Source organism: Rhineura floridana, chromosome 2 (assembly GCF_030035675.1).
Source record: "Rhineura floridana isolate rRhiFlo1 chromosome 2, rRhiFlo1.hap2, whole genome shotgun sequence".
Taxonomy (NCBI): Eukaryota; Metazoa; Chordata; class Lepidosauria; order Squamata; family Rhineuridae; genus Rhineura; species Rhineura floridana.
The window spans coordinates 20,406,339-20,424,080 of NC_084481.1; the positions used below are offsets into that span (position 1 = coordinate 20,406,339).

At 40.9% G+C, this 17,742-nt stretch overlaps 1 protein-coding gene across 10 annotated transcripts in view; it reads right to left on the reverse strand.

Annotated features, from left to right (window-relative positions):
- SPATS2L (spermatogenesis associated serine rich 2 like) overlaps positions 1-17,742 on the reverse strand; it is a 116,952-nt gene that overhangs the window by 49,992 nt on the left and 49,218 nt on the right. For 5 of the 10 annotated variants that reach the window (XM_061608064.1, XM_061608063.1, XM_061608069.1 and 2 more), the window contains 4 exons: positions 8,869-8,930; positions 6,814-6,922; positions 3,027-3,076; positions 727-967 (listed from right to left, as the gene is read on the reverse strand). In XM_061608064.1, the coding sequence (XP_061464048.1) occupies positions 727-967; positions 3,027-3,076; positions 6,814-6,922; positions 8,869-8,907 (439 nt within the window). In that variant the 5' untranslated portion in view covers positions 8,908-8,930. Of the gene's footprint in view, positions 1-726; positions 968-3,026; positions 3,077-6,813; positions 6,923-8,868; positions 8,931-9,668; positions 9,728-10,547; positions 10,756-12,351; positions 12,373-17,742 lie in introns of those variants that run through there. The other 5 variants (XM_061608068.1, XM_061608066.1, XM_061608067.1 and 2 more) reach the window with 5 other exon arrangements.

Consider the following 17,742-nt stretch of genomic DNA (forward strand, 5'->3'; position numbering starts at 1 on the left):
GCCTACCTGAACCAAAAAGGAACAGTTGCCACTTTGGGAATATTGGGGGGTGGGGGAGAAAGAGGTGGCACTGGAGGGAACAGCAGTAGCAGTCACAGGCCCACTGTTCTGAGGGAAAGAATGGGCTCAGAACATACATTTCATGGACAGATTAGATATACGCCCTATTGAGCATGTGCCCTGTGTGCAGCTCCCTTTCTAGAACAGGACGGAGACTCTGGTCTCGTACAGACTGTCACTATTTTGCAGGAAGGATTCAACTGCATACTGGCAAATTCAGGTTTGCACAATTAAAGTGGATTAAAGTGGCTGGCACTCTTGTGCAGCAAACCCACTTTTAAAAAACTGGATTTAGGTGGTAAGGAAAAGTGGAGAAGTCACATAACCTTTGCATGAACAAATCAGATGAATGCTCAGTAAACAGCAGACATAGTATACCCTCAGTGCAAGCTTTGTGTAAACACATCAGGATGAATGCTCAATAACGTTATTTGGAAGTACCTAAAGGGCGGGGGGGAAGTCAATTAAGTGAAGTTAAGGAAAGCTGACTGAGGAAGATTGCTTGCCCAAACAAAGAGAAATGGGGAAGAAGAAATGGGTGAACCTAATCATTCCTTTCCTTGCTGAAGATTAAGCCCTGAATGGGGCTGAAAAGCAAGCTATTTATATATCCTGGTTGAAAAACCATTGGAACGTATATGCCCGACTTATGTGCGGCGCACTGACCTGTGATTTCTGGCTTTGTCTCTTCCTTGTCCTTCCATTCCAAGCTGTTTTCTTCTTGAGGAATTACTTTTGATTTTTCACTGGCAGGTTTTCTATGGAAAATGTCCTTATCACAGCCATTCAGATGGCAGCCATATAATTCTTGGGATTCTACAGACACCTTTTCTGCCCCGTCATCTTTATCTTTCGTATCTCTGCTATGGAAGTGCTGTTTAGATTTGCTTCTTTTCCTTTTGCTATTCTGCATGAAAAAGCAATATGGTTAATTTTGCTGCAGGAATAATAAACAAGGCGATGTTTTCACCTTCCAAAATGTAGCATAAATTTCATTAATCATACTAGGAGTTGATTAACATTATGGGCTTCATTTATGTTCCTTAAAATACAAATATAATGAGGAATAAAGGAACATAAATTAGTACTGAGCATGAGTGGGTCTTTTTGTTGTAAGAAACATCTATAATATATAATAGAATATTTATACACATACACAACATAGTATTTTGCTTCTTTGCAAGTTGGTGTTTTGAACTCTAAACACAAATGTCTGCTCACTTAAACCACAGTAGCTTATAGGCATCAAATATAAATGTAAAAAGGGATTGCGAGAAGACCTTAAAGGTAACACCATAGAGAAAAAAAATACTGAACAGAGTGGATTTTCAGGCACATCCCAAGGATTCAAGAATACTTATTTATTGTGGTGCCATTTGAAGATCACTTGGGATGGACATTTAGTCCATGCTTTTCATATTTTTTCAAAGATATATATGTTATCCTGTTGGGAGCAGGAATTGGCATCCATAGCAACTGAATGGTCACTCCATACATACTCAGCTGGATCCTATATTCAGATGGGTTTTCTTTTTCTCTGCCAAACATCTGCCATTTGGCAAGTTAGGATACTTTGTAAGATAGTAATTTAAAGTACTTTCCATAGCTGAAAATTATATATTATGTTTGTCCTAGTATTAAATGCTTGTCAATTCTCTCTAATTCTTCCTTCTGTTTCACCAGAGATATCTTTGAGCTGGCAAATGCAGGAGTGTGGGATAGCAGAACAGAATTATTTATTTGCTATGATTGAGGGAGAGCCAATGTGGTGTAGTGGTTAAGGTGTTGGACTACAACCTGGGAGACCAGGGTTCAAATCCCCACACAGCCATGAAGCTCACTGGGTGACCTTGGCCCAGTCACTGCCTCTCAGCCTCAGAGGAAGGCAACGGTAACCCCCTTCTGAATACTGCTTATCATGAAAACCCTATTCATAGGGTCACCATAAGTCGGAATTGACTTGAAGGCAGTCCATTTCATTTTCATGATTGAGGACCATCAGATAAACATTGTCTCTGTACCCCACATTCAGTGCCTACATAATGTCAAACTTAGGTCTGTATAAACACAAATGCTGAGCACTTCCTAGAATCTGTTGAAGCCATTGCTTAATAGAACTAAGCAGAATTATCTTGCCAATAGAGAGTTCATTTTCAATTTATGTCCTATATCAGAAATCTTAGAAAAGGAGCCTCTGGTTGGAGTCCTACTTAAAACATCCAAAGTGAAATGCAAGAAGTTTTGAGTGTAGCGTGGGCATGGGGGTTGCTGTATCACACCTTGGGGCTCATCCTGGATTGATGAAGCACAATAAATATATGCAGTCTTTTACTGAACTGCTATCAACAACTGTAGAGTTGCTGAGAAAAAAGACCCAAGTCAACACAGCACCTTTGTGGCCTGTAGCACACTGGCTTGGGACAGGTATATCTAAACATATCTGCAAAAAACATGCGTGTACTTTGCATCAGGAAAACAGAATGGAAGAAAAGGATAACCGCATCAGTCAGGGCCACAGTCCAGATTAAATTATTAGGGGAGGCTGCTTTAATTTTTTTTAAAAGAAATGGGAGATCCTATTATGTTGTAGTGAGTCCCACATATTTGTTATCCGTGGTGTAAAGGAGAACTTTTTTTTATCATTCAAGGGTCAACTGCCAGTGAAACATCTCATGCTTATAATATCTCAAAGAACAGTTTTGTGATCTCCATATGAATACCTTAATTATTCTGAAAATTCTGTCAGAATAGTAAACTCAACCTGCAGATAAAAAGACAGGGACAGCAAAGCAGGATTAGAAATAAAAGCACCTATTTGCTTTGAAGGCTCTTGAATGCATGCTTGGAACAAACTATTCACAGTTAAGAAAAGACGAAGGGCATGAAAGCCTGGCAACAGAGATGCTGCTGCAAATGATGCTGATATAATAGATTTAATGGCTTTACTTTCACTTGGAACCCCTTACCTTCTTTTTTCCTGTCATATTCCATTCTTTTAGAACTTGAAGTGCACTTCCTAGAATAGAGAGAGAGAGAGAGAGAGGGAGAGGGAGAGAGAGAGAAAGCCTTCAGCAAGTGTGAGACAGCCTCAGCCCCAAAACAATCCTCTTCTAGGTTGGTGACTGTTTGCTGAATTTATCTGTTTTATTTTTATCTGTTTTATCTGTGTGTCCCCCAACAGACGGGGAAAATGTTATTTTATTTCCTTTGGCTCCGGGACTTGAATATCATGTCCAGTTGTTTGCAGACTGCTTTGAGAGCCAGTGTGGTGTAGTGGTTAGAGTGTTGGATATGACCTGGGAGATCAGGTTTCGAATCCCCACACGGCCATGAAGCTCACTGGGTGACCTTGGGCCAGTCACTGCCTCTCAGCCTCAGAGGAAGGCAATGGTAAACCCCCTCTGAATTAGGGTTGTCAGGTCCATGGCCTGAGACTGATCCTGTATCTTTAGGAGATGAGAAGTGCAGGTGTTGTGGCAACTCTGTGATGGGAAAAACCACAAGGTTAAATTCTCCCTTCCCCCTGCACAACTTTGAAAGATACAGAAGACCTCTTGGAGGCTGGGCCTGGCAACCAAGAGGTCTTCTGCATCTTTAAACGTTGTGCAGGGGGAAGGGAGAATTCCACCTTGTGGTTTTTCTCATCACAGAGTTGCAACAACACCTGCACTTGGCTGACTTTCTCTTCTCCTAAAGATACAGGATCAGTCTCAGGCCAAGAACCTGGCAACCCTACTCTGAATACCGCTTACCATGAAAACCCTATTCTCAGGGTCGCCATAAGTCGGGATTGACTTGAAGGCAGTCCATTTCCATTTTGAATAGCAGCAGTTTAGAAGCTCACCTGAACATGGAATGTAAGCAGGTGCTTAAATTTAAGCAGCAGAATAGAGTGGCTGTCATATACCTTACTCCGACTCCAAATATCTTTGCCTTCTGACCAGGTTGACAGCCACAAAGAAGCACCATTTTTCTTAAAGCACCTTTTCTATGGGATCACATCGGCCTTTAGAAGGCTTCACACTTTGGGAGCTGTGGTTCTGTTTTGGATCTGGGGAAACAGTCATCGTTTCTTTGACCAGCAGCCTCTCTATATTATGCACCTAGCAGAGTCTAATCAAATTAAGAACACAATCCTGTCAAGTTAACCTGACACCTCCTGGGTTCCATCCCTGACCATCTGCAGACTTCTACATCATATCCGGTTGTTTCTCAAACTGCACTGGGTAGCCCTCAAGCACATTATGTGTGAATAATGAGTAACAGATATAATGCAAGATGGTAAAATCTCAGGAGCTAGAATGGGGGTGGCTGAGTGAGGTTTCCAACTGCCAGGGAGTGGAGATTCAGTGCTCTGCATAGCTTTTAGCATTGTCTCATGGCAAGGGCAAGCACAATACTTCTTAAAAGCAAAGGGTACCTTTAGGTGGGGTGTATATTGCACACTCATCGTGCTACTGAGAACTATACCACATATTTGTACCACCCAAGCCATTTTTACTTGCTGTAGAATAAAAAGGCTTTTGAACTAAGGCTGCAATCCAATAAACACTTACCTAGGAGTAAGTCCCATTGGATCCAATGGAGTTTACTTCTGAGTAGACATGTATTGGATTGCAGTCTAAGTCTTAAAAGCAAGTTTAATGCATGCACTGGGTCTAAAAAACACAGTGTACAAGTTGTGTGGGTTTTTTTAAAACCAATCAAAAGAGTAGGAATTTTAAGTATGAAATCAAATCTACCAATGTTAAACTTGCAGTAAAAAAAGTGTTATTTAAATTCAGGTTTTCTGGCAGACTTCATCATTGATCCAACAATCTATATTGGTCTGAGTTAAGTTTCTAACACTTTTGATATGATCCATTAAGAAAGATTAAGTATATATATGCAAAATTCAAAATGAAGCTCAGTACTGCTTGTGTTTGTTATCCATTGCTATTTCTCTATCAGGAATCATTTTCTGGCACTACTGAAAGGAAGACTTTAGCACAGTGATTCTCAAACGGTGCGCCCAGGCACACTGGTGCGCCCTAAGAGGTGGCTAGGTGTGCCTCAAATATTATGAAAGCATATTTTAAAAATGAGAAGAAACCCATTTGTATAGGGTAAGTAATAGTTTTCTATAGTTTGTTATTTTTATTCATAGTTTAAAATATATTAATATATTTTTAATTTTGTACACGAAGTGCGCCAGAAACTTTTAATATGTTTTACAGTGTGCCGCGAACCAAAAAGGTTTGAGAACCACTGCTTTAGTAAATAATGCATGGCATTTCAATGTGCACAGTGCTAATTAAGGGCATACATTGCCCCAAAGATCTTAAAGGCAACTATACCAGTTTACACAGTGTGCACGTACACTGGCATATCCCAACATAAACTAGAGGAATTATAGTCTGGGGGATGGGGTGGGAGGTTTGGACAACTTTTAAAGCCAATCTTCCAGCCTTCTACCCAGACCAATTAAATTCAGGTGTAAGCCTGTTTAGTTAGTTAATGGACACTGAATGTGCTATGAAAAGGTATAAAAAATAACAGATGTATGTAATTACTGTGGTACCACCAATGGGACTCACTGCTGCTGAAGATGTAGCACTCCTTAATTTGAACCATGGTTCCATCTTAATCAAGACTTTAAATTGGGTAAACCTTGGCTATGGGACAACCTTTCTAGCATTAATTGTGGCTAATGTTGGTATTGATCTTAACCTCAAGGGATTTCACTCCCAAGAAAAAGGGAGGGTCTATGGGAGCGAGCACATGAAGTTTATCCTGCTGCACATCTCTTAAACATAGTCAAGAAGCTGAGATAATTGTCTGTATCAGCCCCTAATGGTCTATGCACAATGCTAATTTAGGACATACATTGCCCCAAAGATCTTAAAGGCAACTATATCAATTTACATAGGGAGCATATACACCGGCACTTCCCACATCAAACACGCTGAGTGTAGACAGCATATATGCCTCTTTTATGTATGTATGCATACATGTCTGGGAAAATCTGACTGAGCTTTACGGCTTGGCTCCAAAGGTGCCTCGTGCAACTGGAAAATCACTTCAGCTCATGCAAGGCAGCCTCACAAATTCTGCCAATTCCTTCATCCCACTGCTCCCCCTCTTCCATGCCTCATTGCATGCCACTCTAGAGGGTCTCTCAACTCTCAGGAACGGGTTGTTTTGGGGTATACTAGGCTATGGTGTAGGGGAGGGGCCAGGAAAGCTTTACTGCATGAGCAGAGATCCACTTGCGCTTCTCTGGATCCAACCTCACCAGTTTGATCCAAGAAACACGTGTTTATACCCAGAAAGCTTGGCTGTCATGTTGAACTGCCCCAGCTGAAGAAAAGGGGTGAGAAACAGGAAAGACAGACAGGAGAAAACAAGAGGAAAGGATCTGTAAAGTACCCATCCTGCAGTCTAGCTCTGTGGAAAAGTTTCCTATAGTATTTCATAACATTTACAATCTGGCTTCCCAGTTCTCTGCTGCTCTTGCCTTCTCATGCTTGCCTCAATAATGCGAGAAACTGCAGATAATATCTATACAGGGCTTATGTATCCACATATTTGGGCTAACTTTGACTTGTTAGAATGACTGCTCAGGTTACTAACAAAGACATCATAATATCTTAGGAAATTCTGAATGTTCATATTTTAGCAGCATACACCTTCACTCCAGTTACCCACACAATGAGCCATTCGATATTCAATGTTACTTTCTGAAGTGTCAATGAAATATGAAGAGATACAGACCATCCATAAAAGCTTGTACAGCCTTGTCTACATTGTTATCAAACTGCTGTAGCACCAGCACTATCTCATTGTTGCTTTTGTTGGGAACAAGTGACCGCACTGCACTGATCTGCAAGTAAGAGAGATGAACACCAGCATCTTAAAAAATGGAAAAGGCACTGTAAAACAAATGTTTTTATACAAATGCTCCATAAATTTGTAGCAGCCTGTTTGTGCTATATAGCCAGAGCACCTTAACTATGCTCCATTCCATCTGATGCACTTCTGATGTGTCCCTCAGTGTTGAACTATGTAGTATATCCATTTTTGGCAACAACTTTCCCCATTCCCACCTGAAACTGGTGCTGACATTTTCCATTTATTTGCATTCTGTAGGCTGCTTGTTAAGTCTTAACTGATTTCCAGACAATGGTACACAAGTGCAGCTGTTAATATATGCACATTGTGCCAGCCTGGAGATGCTTTTGACATTTAAAATTTGATGGAGCAGCATTTTAATGCTGTACAATTTCAACAAAATTAGATGCATCACAAGCCCTGTTGTCCTGGTTTAATTCAGCTGCCCAACTGCACTGGCTATTTTGCCTTTGACTCTTGTAGCATGCCACGTGAGGTGCATGGTGACAGATTTAAGCAGAGTGAACCTGGAAGACCTCATCTGAATTTCAGAGGCAATGTCCTTAGGATGTGCCCTTTGATACCTATCGCTGATTCAGAGTGTTGTTTCCACTGCAGAAGGTAATATCAAACAGGCAAAAATGGAGGTGTGTCAGAATTGGTATAAAGAAAGTGGACCTGCGATCTTGAACACCAAATCCCATAAGCCCCAGCCAACATGGTCAATTGTCAGGGATGATAGAAGTTGTATTCCAACAAAATCTAGAGGGCGTCAGGCTCCTCAGCCCTGTCTTAAGGCAACCCTTATTGACCCTTGGTCAATAGTGCAAACTTGTTTTACCTGTAAAATAGACTATTTGCCATAGCTCAGGCAAAAATGTAACAACAAGCCCATATTATTATCATTCTGGTTTTTAGTAAAGTCCCTCTGATAAGTGACAAAATTTCATCGTTTTCATAATTTGATTTTTTTTTTAAAGTCAGCATATATCAGTCTAGGCCAGGAAATGTCTAGAAATGTGGAAAGATGAAATTATTTTCAGGTATTTTTCTTGTACACAGAATTCTCATTCCTCTTGAAGAACATTGTATGCCAAACAAGTTAATAGCTTGATAAAATACCTTCTTTTGAATTTGGCATCTTCCTATTCCCTCAAAACCTCATTTTCAACTTGGCTATTACCCTCTCACCCTACAACTTACAGGCTGCAGAATTCTAGCTCCTTCTTCATAATATGGAGGGGCTGGGGAAACAGATAGGGTGGAGCAAAATACAGTAGCAAAAGTCTGTGAAGCTGGAAGGCACTGATGGGGAAATGATTTAGACATACCTACAAAGGATAAGTTCAACAGAAAAAAGTGGGGTTTTCTTCTGAGTACACACATGATACAGGATAAGGTTAAGAGTGAATGCAGGAAAAATACTGGCTGTGGAACAGTTGGGATGAAGATGTTTGGATGCTGAAAACAATATTACCAACATGAAACCCATCAGTATTTGAGACAAATATCATAGGGGTGATGATGGATAAATACTTGAGCAAATAGTTATGATGTGGATAACGAGAGTGTGAGTGATTTGAGTGAGGATGCGTGGTTAGGTTTTCCCTTTTTATAATTCAGTCAATCCAGGACTTTTTATTAAGAGATCTGGGCCATAAAAAGGGAAGGGGAAACTGAGTTAGATATCAGTAAGCAAGATTCATTATTGTTATAAAGAACCAATTTTAAATTATCTTAACTAAGGCAGGAATCCAAAGTAGGGTTGCAGTTTTCCAGCTAGCCCAGTGGTGTCTGCCAAGCCTGGGAGGAGTTGATTAAATATTTTGTTTCTTGCAGGAAGGCAGGAGTGGCCAGTGTTTTTTTAAAAAATACCTAAAGGATCTGGACCTACGTGCTGTGCATGTGTAATAGTATGATAATAATTAGAGATCCTACCTTTTCCTTGATGTTTGCTTGTGAGCTGAGTTCTGCCATCTCCAATACAATGTGAACAGGACCTGCAAATTACAGTTAAGTAAGTAAGTAATATTACTTTAGTAATTCCAGTGCTTTCCTGCTGTGGTCCTATTCCTACACCACTTGATAATAAGCACTTTAAAAATACACTGCATGGGAAAGAAAATGAAGCATCTTTTTATATACAGTTTTTAAAAAACGTTTATCTTATCGGAATACCTCAAACATCAAAATACCTTTAAAAGTAGTCAACCTTCAGGGTGCATGTTAATATTACAATCCTACACTTACCTGGGAGTAAATTTAATTGAACTCAATGGGACTTTTTTCTGAGTAGGTATGCATAGATTGTGTGGTAAAGTTCTAATAGTCAACATTAATACTAGCAGGTTGACAACTTTTTTACCAACCCTTGATCCTAACTTCAATTTGACCTTCAGACATTAGGGCAGGGGTGGAGAACCTGTAACCCTCCAGGTGTTGTTGGAGTACAACTCCTATCATCCTTGGCCATTGGCCATGCTCCAACATCTGGAGGGCCACAGATCCCTATCCCTGAATTAGTATTATAATACTCCAAAGGTTCACTGGCTAATTTCTGCAGTTTGAGCAGCTGCTAAGGTCACAAAAAAAGGCCAAGTCATTTTTTTTCCTAGCAAGAAAATATTATTTCCAGATATTGAGGTTTCCAGGGAGAAGGAGGGACGTACTAATTCACCAGCCAGGGCTTTTGTAGTGCAAGAACCTGTTTTTCCCAATACTCAACCCACTGAATGCACCTCCTAAAAACTGTGATGACTATTGCAGTTATTTTCTGCTGGAGATGGCACGAGCAAACAAGGCTTCTATCTTGCCTCTATAGCAGCTGAGTAAAGAGGGTCACCGACAGGACCTAACAAGATATAAGGCTGGAGATATGGCAACTCCATCATCCCCCAGAATGAAGTAGCAGAGTAACAGGTTAAAAAAAAAGGAAATAATTATCCGGGTTTCAAGAACCTGTTAGCCCTATCTACAGCTCCTGTTTCTAAATATTTTAACAAATTAGAAAACAAGTTTAGCATTTATGTAAACATGTTTGCCATGAAAACCACAAGCAGCCAAGAGAATTCAGTTGATTTGTTAGACATAAGTATAAATCTTGAAAGGATACAATATGTGGTTATTTTTCATTAAATAGTCCAACATATACCACATTATTTGACTTCCCTTCAGAAAAGTATTCACAAAGTCCAGCAAATCTTTAAATGGGACATAATTTCTTATGGAAGGTATAGCAGAATGAGTCCCTTTAAAATGAGACCCTTTAAATTGACAGCAATAGTGGACACTGAGATTGCTAAGAAAGGACCTTTTTCTAAAGACTCTTCTGAGAATGAGCAAGAGAGGAAGGTCTACCATTCCAGTGAATTCAGGCCTGAATGCTAAAAAAGGGGAAAAAAGAACACAGGGTATGTATAGAAAGTCAGCTAGGAAAAGCTTTTCAAGTCTGAATGTCAGCTTCAATACTTTGCCTCTTTCTTTTGCAGCATCTTGTTCACATTTCTGATTCTAAAATGTCATTGCATGCTCAGTCTTGTAGGAAGAAAAAGAGAGAAAAGAATGAGGGGAGAGAGAGAAAAGAAAAGAAAGAGCCTCTTATTTAAATAAGGTCTCACCTTCTGAAACTGGTTTCCAAGCACATGTTTCTTTTGAGACAGGAAAATGCTTTCTATTTGTTCCTTATATAGCAGAGATAATAGGGCAGTTGGCTGTAAACTTACCAAATTCTGTGTTCTTATTCAAAGTATACACCCTCACCTTGCAAAATGGAGCAAGTTTAATATACTAGGCAAACATTGGGAAAAGGTATAGAAAGCCTTCCCATTTCATGCAGCTTTTCTTCCATATGGAAAGTGGCTGTGACTTTCTCATGGAACAAGTACAAAGAGACATTCAGTGAACTACAAAGTGCCAAGTTGTATATCGGAAAACAATCATCCTGTCACACTGTGTTGGAATTTAGAGGCTGAAAAAAAGTGAAGACAATTTTTTTTAGGAAGATGTATTTATGGATGCCTTTCCCATTTAAAGATTGAAATGTTCACACTTCTATTTTTCTCATGGATTATTGAATTTGTTGCTAACTTTGATGAGATATGGAACTTTGAGAAATATAAGAACACAAATGAGGAAAGCCAACAGATCTTACTAGGAATTGGACACAAGTGCTATGATTATGGATTTGTCTGGAGATGATGATGTTGGGGGGAAGACGCTTGTGAATTTCTATAATGGTTGTCTTAGACAGAAGAAGAAAGCTGGCAAAAGTAGATGCAAATGTGTTTCATTTGTAGGACTTGCCATGTAGATAAGATTCCCTGTGCACAGCACTGCCCCAGCCTCCAAATCATTCATTCAAAACCTGTAAATGACCCAATATTTGCAAAAATTAGTGTAAGACTTTAAAGCGTTCTCCTCTCAAAGTACTGTCTTTGGAAAGGCTAATTTGGACTTTTCTTTGGTGGAACACAAGACAGCAAAACCAAAAAGGGGGAAGGAGACAGGAACCGCTGTACTATATTTGAGTAATGTCCTATTAAGCCCAAGATCTTGCTTCCTTAATATGTCCAAACCCAGAGTCAAATGTTCATATCCCTACCTGTAAAATTCAAGTCTCTCAGGGCTGCTTCTACATTTTGTTGCTCGGTAACCACATTCATTCTATCAGGGAACATCCCCATGAAATAGCAAAAAGATCCAAACTGCTCACATTTAGAATTTTGATGAAAAAGAAAAATTGTCCTCCAAATTTAACATCTCAATTTCAGAAATTAAAATCCAAATTAAAATCCAAATCCAAAATTTGGAAATCCATCAAATGTCATGATAACTGCCTGAAGCAGCAGTGACCTGGGCTCTCTGAGGAGGAGGTGACAGAGACATTAAGGGGATTGGGGCAAGGCTATAATCCTGCAAATCTGCCCACATAAAAGCCAGATATGGCCCCAGATATTGAAGAAACTCTCATGGCTGATACTAAACAGGACCCAATAAAAGAGATCTTGTGTGCAGGGTGCTTGAACACACCCTCCCCAAGCCTGAACCCCTTGAGGATCTGCTTTGCTATCTACCCAAATCCACAATGTTTCACCTTTAAAAAAAAAAAAAAAAGTTATATGTTTTTCTGCCATTGCACTCCTAGTGGCTTACAAGGATATATATGTAAATATACACCCCTCTTCACCAAAGACGACAGTGGACCTAGCAGGAAACAACTGAATTATTATTATTATTAAATTTTATTTATACCCCACCTTTCGGCCAAAGGCCCTCAAGGTGGCTTACAAGAAAAATAAACAACAGGTATAAAAATACAATAATATACAATATAAACAATACAATATACAAAATTAAATTAAATAGAAACAACATTATTAATTGTAGAAAAACCTATCCCGCCAACACACTTTTATTGTGTACCTTAGTCATTTTCTCCAAAACTAGGCATAGGCAAAAGGCTCTTTAACCCACGTCTTCCCAGATAGAACAGCAAATAGCTTTGACAGAATTTTCCACTTATGTACTCAACTTTACTCACTCCCATGCACACATCAACGCTAGTGGGAATAAGCAAATGAGGCATACACGGGAAAAAGCCTGCTTCTACTTGCCATTCATGTTGGGAGAGAAGGGGATCAAAGACCTCTTTTGACAATGTCATAACTTATACGTGATTCACCCCATGAGCAAAACCAATTATACGGTCTCGGCCCAGCTTATCTGAAGGAACGCCTCCAGCATCAACAAATATGCCGCCTGACTAGATCAGCCACTCAAGACCTTCTCTCAGTCCCACCAGTCAAAACAGCTAGACTGGTGCGGACCAGAGAGAGGGCATTTTCAATCGTGGCCCCCACCCTCTGGAACTCTCTCCCTTATGATCTTCGCCATGCCCCCTCCCTGCCAAGTTTTCGCCAAGCCTTGAAAACCTGGCTATTCAGGCAGGCCTACAAGATCCCTGGGGTAGCCTAATTTTATTGGTTTTAGCTATGGGTGGGTTCGGTTTCGTTTTATATTGTAGTTCTTGGGTTTTTATGTAGTTTGTATGTTGTATTTTACTTGATCTTGTACGCCGCCTAGAGTGGCCGCTTGTGCGGCCAGATAGGCGGCCTAGAAATAAAATTTATTATTATTATTATTATTATTATTATTATTATTAATTATGATAGTCCTTTAGTTCTTACTTAATTCCAACTTCTAGCTTCTGCCAACATCGGTTAATGGCTACTAGTGGCAAACACTATGTCCGCATTCACAGCATACATCTATTCCAACATTATTCCACTCTAAACAATCATGGCTTCCCCCCAACAATCCTGGAATGGGTAGCTTGTGAAGGGTGCCGAGAGTTGTTAGGAGACCCCTGAATACCAATGAAGTGCAAAGCTCCAGATTAGGATACTGTTCTTTTAAAATTCCCACTCCTCAGAAAGGAAGCAGGGCCTGGGGCAGGCAGTAGGGTTGGTTTATGAATATAAAACTCTGCCTTTTGGGTCACACACCACTTCCCTTCCTTCCTTTCTGTCTCTCTTAGATTGTGAACCTGTGGGTTTATTTATTTATTTATTACATTTATATACCTCCCCATAGCCAAAGCTCTCTGGGTGGTTTATAGCAATTAAAAACAACAAAAACAGATATACAAATTTTAAAACATAAAAAACAATTAAAAAATACAATTAAAAAAACAATTTAAAAACACATGCAAAAATGCCTGGGAGAAGAGGAAAGTCTTGACCTGGCACCAAAAAGATAACAGTGTTGGCCCCAGGTGCACCTCGTCAGGGAGATCATTCCATAATTTGGGGGCCACCACTGAGAAGGCCCTCTCCCTTGTGGCCAGACTCCCAGCTTCCCTCGGAGTAGGCACCCAGAGGAGGGCCTTAGATGTTGAGCATATTGTAAGGGTGGGTTCGCGTCGGGAGAGGCGTTCCATCAGGTATTGTGGTCCTAAGCAGTGTAGGGATTTATAGGTTAAAACCAGCACCTTAAATCAAGCTTGGAAACATACAGGCAGCCAATGCAAGCGGGCCAGAATTGGTTTTATGTGTTCGAACCATCTGGTCCGTGTTACCAATCTGGCCGCTGCATTTTGTACAAGCTGCAACTTCCAAACCATCTTCAAAGGCAGCCCCACGCAGAGCGCATTTCAGTAATCTAGCTTGGAGGTTACCAGAGTGTGGACAACTGAAGCTAGGTTATCCCTGTTCAGATAGGGGTGTAGCTGGGCCACCGCCAAAGTTGGTAGAAGGCACTCCATGCCACCGAGGCTACCTGAGCCTCAGGTGACAGAGATAGTTCAAGGAGAACCCCCAAGCTACGAACCTGCTCCTTCAGGGGGAGTGCAACCCCATGCAGGACAGGTTGGACATCCACCATCTGGTCAGAAGAACCACCCATTAGCAGCATCTCAGTCTTGTCTGGATTGAGCCTCAGTTTATTAGCTTTCATCCAGTCCATTGTCGCAACCAGGCACTGGTTCAGCACATTGACAGCCTCACCTGAAGAAGATAAAAAGGAGAAATAGAGCTGTGTGTCATCAGCATACTGATGGCAACACACTCCAAAGCTCCGGATGACCGCACCCAACGGTTTCATGTAGATGTTGAACAGCATGGGGGACAGAACTGACCCCTGTGGAACCCCATACTGGAGAGTCCAGGGTGCCGAGCAATGTTCCCCAAGCACCACCTTCTGGAGCCGACCCGCCAAGTAGGAGCGGAACCACCGCTATGCAGTCCCTCCCACTCCCAATTCAGTTAGTCTTCCCAAAAGGATACCAGGGTCGATGGTATCGAAAGCCGCTGACAGATCAAGGAGAATCAACAGAGTCACACTCCCCCTGTCTCTCTCCCAACAGAGGTCATCATACAGGATGACTAAGGCTGTTTCTATGCCAAAACCAAACCCAACTGAAATGGATCCAGATAATTGGTCTCATCTAAGACTGTCTGGAGCTGGGTTGCATTTGTTAAGAGTATAGATTTTTTTTAAAGTACTTTATAAATAATAATTGTGATCTGGCTCTGGAACTTCTCAGAGTAGATGGTCTACTGAAATCTGTCCTTGGTTCTTTGGATCTTGCCTTCTTGATCTTGACCATAGTTTGGTACCTGCCTACTTATAATGCTTCTAGATGGGATTTTGATCTGATCCAGCAGTTCTCTTCCCATGACCTCCACGCTCACTGGGTGGGCTGCCCTTGCCTCCCCATCACGTATTTGGTGAGTTTGGGTTCTAACTAGCTAGGACTACACACTGAAATTACCCAGAGATTTCATTTTGGCTCTAACGGCTCTCTTGTGCAGATTTGTTGGTTTGTTTGCTCTTCTGCCCCTTCTGCAAGACTCTGAATGCATCTTGGTTCCCTCTTTCTCTCACCCCATGAAATGAACTGCTCCTTACTAAAGTGATGCAAGGCAGGTGGAAATAAAATCTCTGTATAAATCTTACCAAGGCTGTCAGTTCTCTTTTTATTTGTAGCACAATGTGTTATGAACTGCATTGACTGACCTCTGTGTGTATGTGTATATGAGTGTATGTGCGTGCATGCATGAGTGCACAAATTTTGTAGCAAGAGGATGAACTTGATGGCCTTTTGGTCTCTTCCAGCCATGTGTCTCTAGATTTCCATTAGGGTTCTCTCAAAGGTGCTTTCAGGTATCAGTTTTAATACATTTGCAAGTTAGGCGAGGATGGTGCCTGACTAGGGTTGCCAGGTCCTTGGCCTGAGACTGATCCTGTATCTTTAGGAGAAGAGAGGGTCAGCCAAGTGCAGGTGTTCTTGCAACCCTGTAATGGGAAAAACCACGAGGTGGAATTCTCCCTCCTCCTTCCCCAACTTTTAAAGATACAGAAGACTTCTTCGTTGCCAGGCCCGGTCTCCAAGAGGTCTTCTGTATCTTTAAAAGTTGGGGAGGGGGGAGGGAGAATTCCACCTTGTGGTTTTTCCCATTACAGAATTGCAAGAACACCTGCACTTGGCTGACCCTCTCTTCTCCTAAAGATACAGGATCAGTCTCAGGCCAAGGACCTGGCAACCCTATGCCTGACCCACATGCTGATCTCTACTAGCCTAAATAGATTAGTAGATCAGCATAGGCAGCACCGCAACCATTGCACAAAACCAGCAAAGTTACTCTTCCCTCATCATCCTGCCCAAAGATAGCACATGCATTTCTTCATTGTTATGTCTCCTATTACACTTTCTGGTTGGTATCTGCACTTGCTGGAAAAGCCAATATCTGTAAGCACAAATACAATCCTCATCCTCTCCATGTATATTTACAAACAATTCCCATATATTTCAATGGGATTCACTTCCAAGCATAGGATTTAAACCAGGAAGCCAAATCTTATGTATGTTTACTCAAAAATAAGTTCCATTGAATTAAAATTACTACACTTTAAAAAAAAATTATGGAGCTTATGCTTTGATAGGAATCTAGTCTGAAACTAGAAGTGTGCTTTCTAGTTAACCAGTGGCCAAATTTTCATTCAAAAGCCAAGGAAATTCTGGATGCCTTGCAAAGGGGATGGGGGAAGTTTCAGGTATTCAGCTACTTGCTCCTTGTGATTAATTTTATGATCTTACTGTGATGCTTCGCTGTAGTTGTGAACTGATGTTTCTTTTGCAGTGTTTAGTCAGTCTTGAGGGCTAGAATTTATAGTTATAAATGCCACTTTAAAACATTTTGTATAAATCTAAATACTGTAAATAAAAATAAATCATTAAAATAATGTTCATGAGCTTGTGGCTCAAGATAAAAATCCTATTATACACTCCAGCCTCAGGATTTTCCATTACAAGTGCAGAATATTTGATGGGGCTGGCAATGAAAATATCAATAACATTAAGCCTTCTACTAAATTGTCCATGCTTTATGTACCTGGTACAAAAATCACACATATCTCATAGTAAAACCCAATTTAACCAATTTTTGGTTAGATGAAACATTCTGATGCACTTTAATTCTACGTCAGGGTATCCCTAGGCAAACAGAATTAGTGGAAACATTTGGAGGTCTTTTGGGCTAATTGGGACAGACATGACTGCGTGTATTTGGCAAACAGATTCTTAGGGCCTGTTCAGATGCCATTTGCCCTCAGTGATTGCATTCAGGTTGAATGGAAGGATCTCCTCTCAAAATGTCCTTCTCCAACAAGCAGACATGGGTGTGGGAGGGGGAAGAGGAGATTTGGATCAATGACACACTGCAGGGTAGCCTCCAAGAGGTCTTCTGTATCTTTAAAAGTTGTGCAGAGGGAAGGGAGAATTCCACCATGTGGTTTTCCCCATTACAGGGTTGCAAGAACACCTGCACTTGGCTGACTTTCTCTTCTCCTAAAGATACAGGATCAGTCTCAGGGATTGAACCTGGCAACCCTAATCAGAGATGCCTAAAAATCACATTCAGTCTAAAGGTTGGTTTATGAGTACAAAGAAGTGCCGAATTGTAAACAGAGCAAGCTGCTTGTGCAATGGGTGGTAAACTCTGCATCAGACAGCAATTAGGGTTGCCAGGTTCTTGGCCTGAGACTGATCCTGTATCTTTAAGAAAAGAGAAAGTCAGCCAAGTGCAGGTGTTCTTGCAACGCTGTAATGAGAAAAACCACAAGGTGGAATTCTCCCTTCCCCCTACACAACTTTTAAAGATACAGAAGACCTCTTGGTTGCCAGGCCCAGCCTCCAAGAGGTCTTCTGTATCTTTAAAAATTGTGCAGGGGGAAGGGAGAATTCCACCTTGTGGTTTTTCTCATTAAAGGGTTCCACGAACACCTGCACTTGGCTGACTTTCTTTTCTCCTAAAG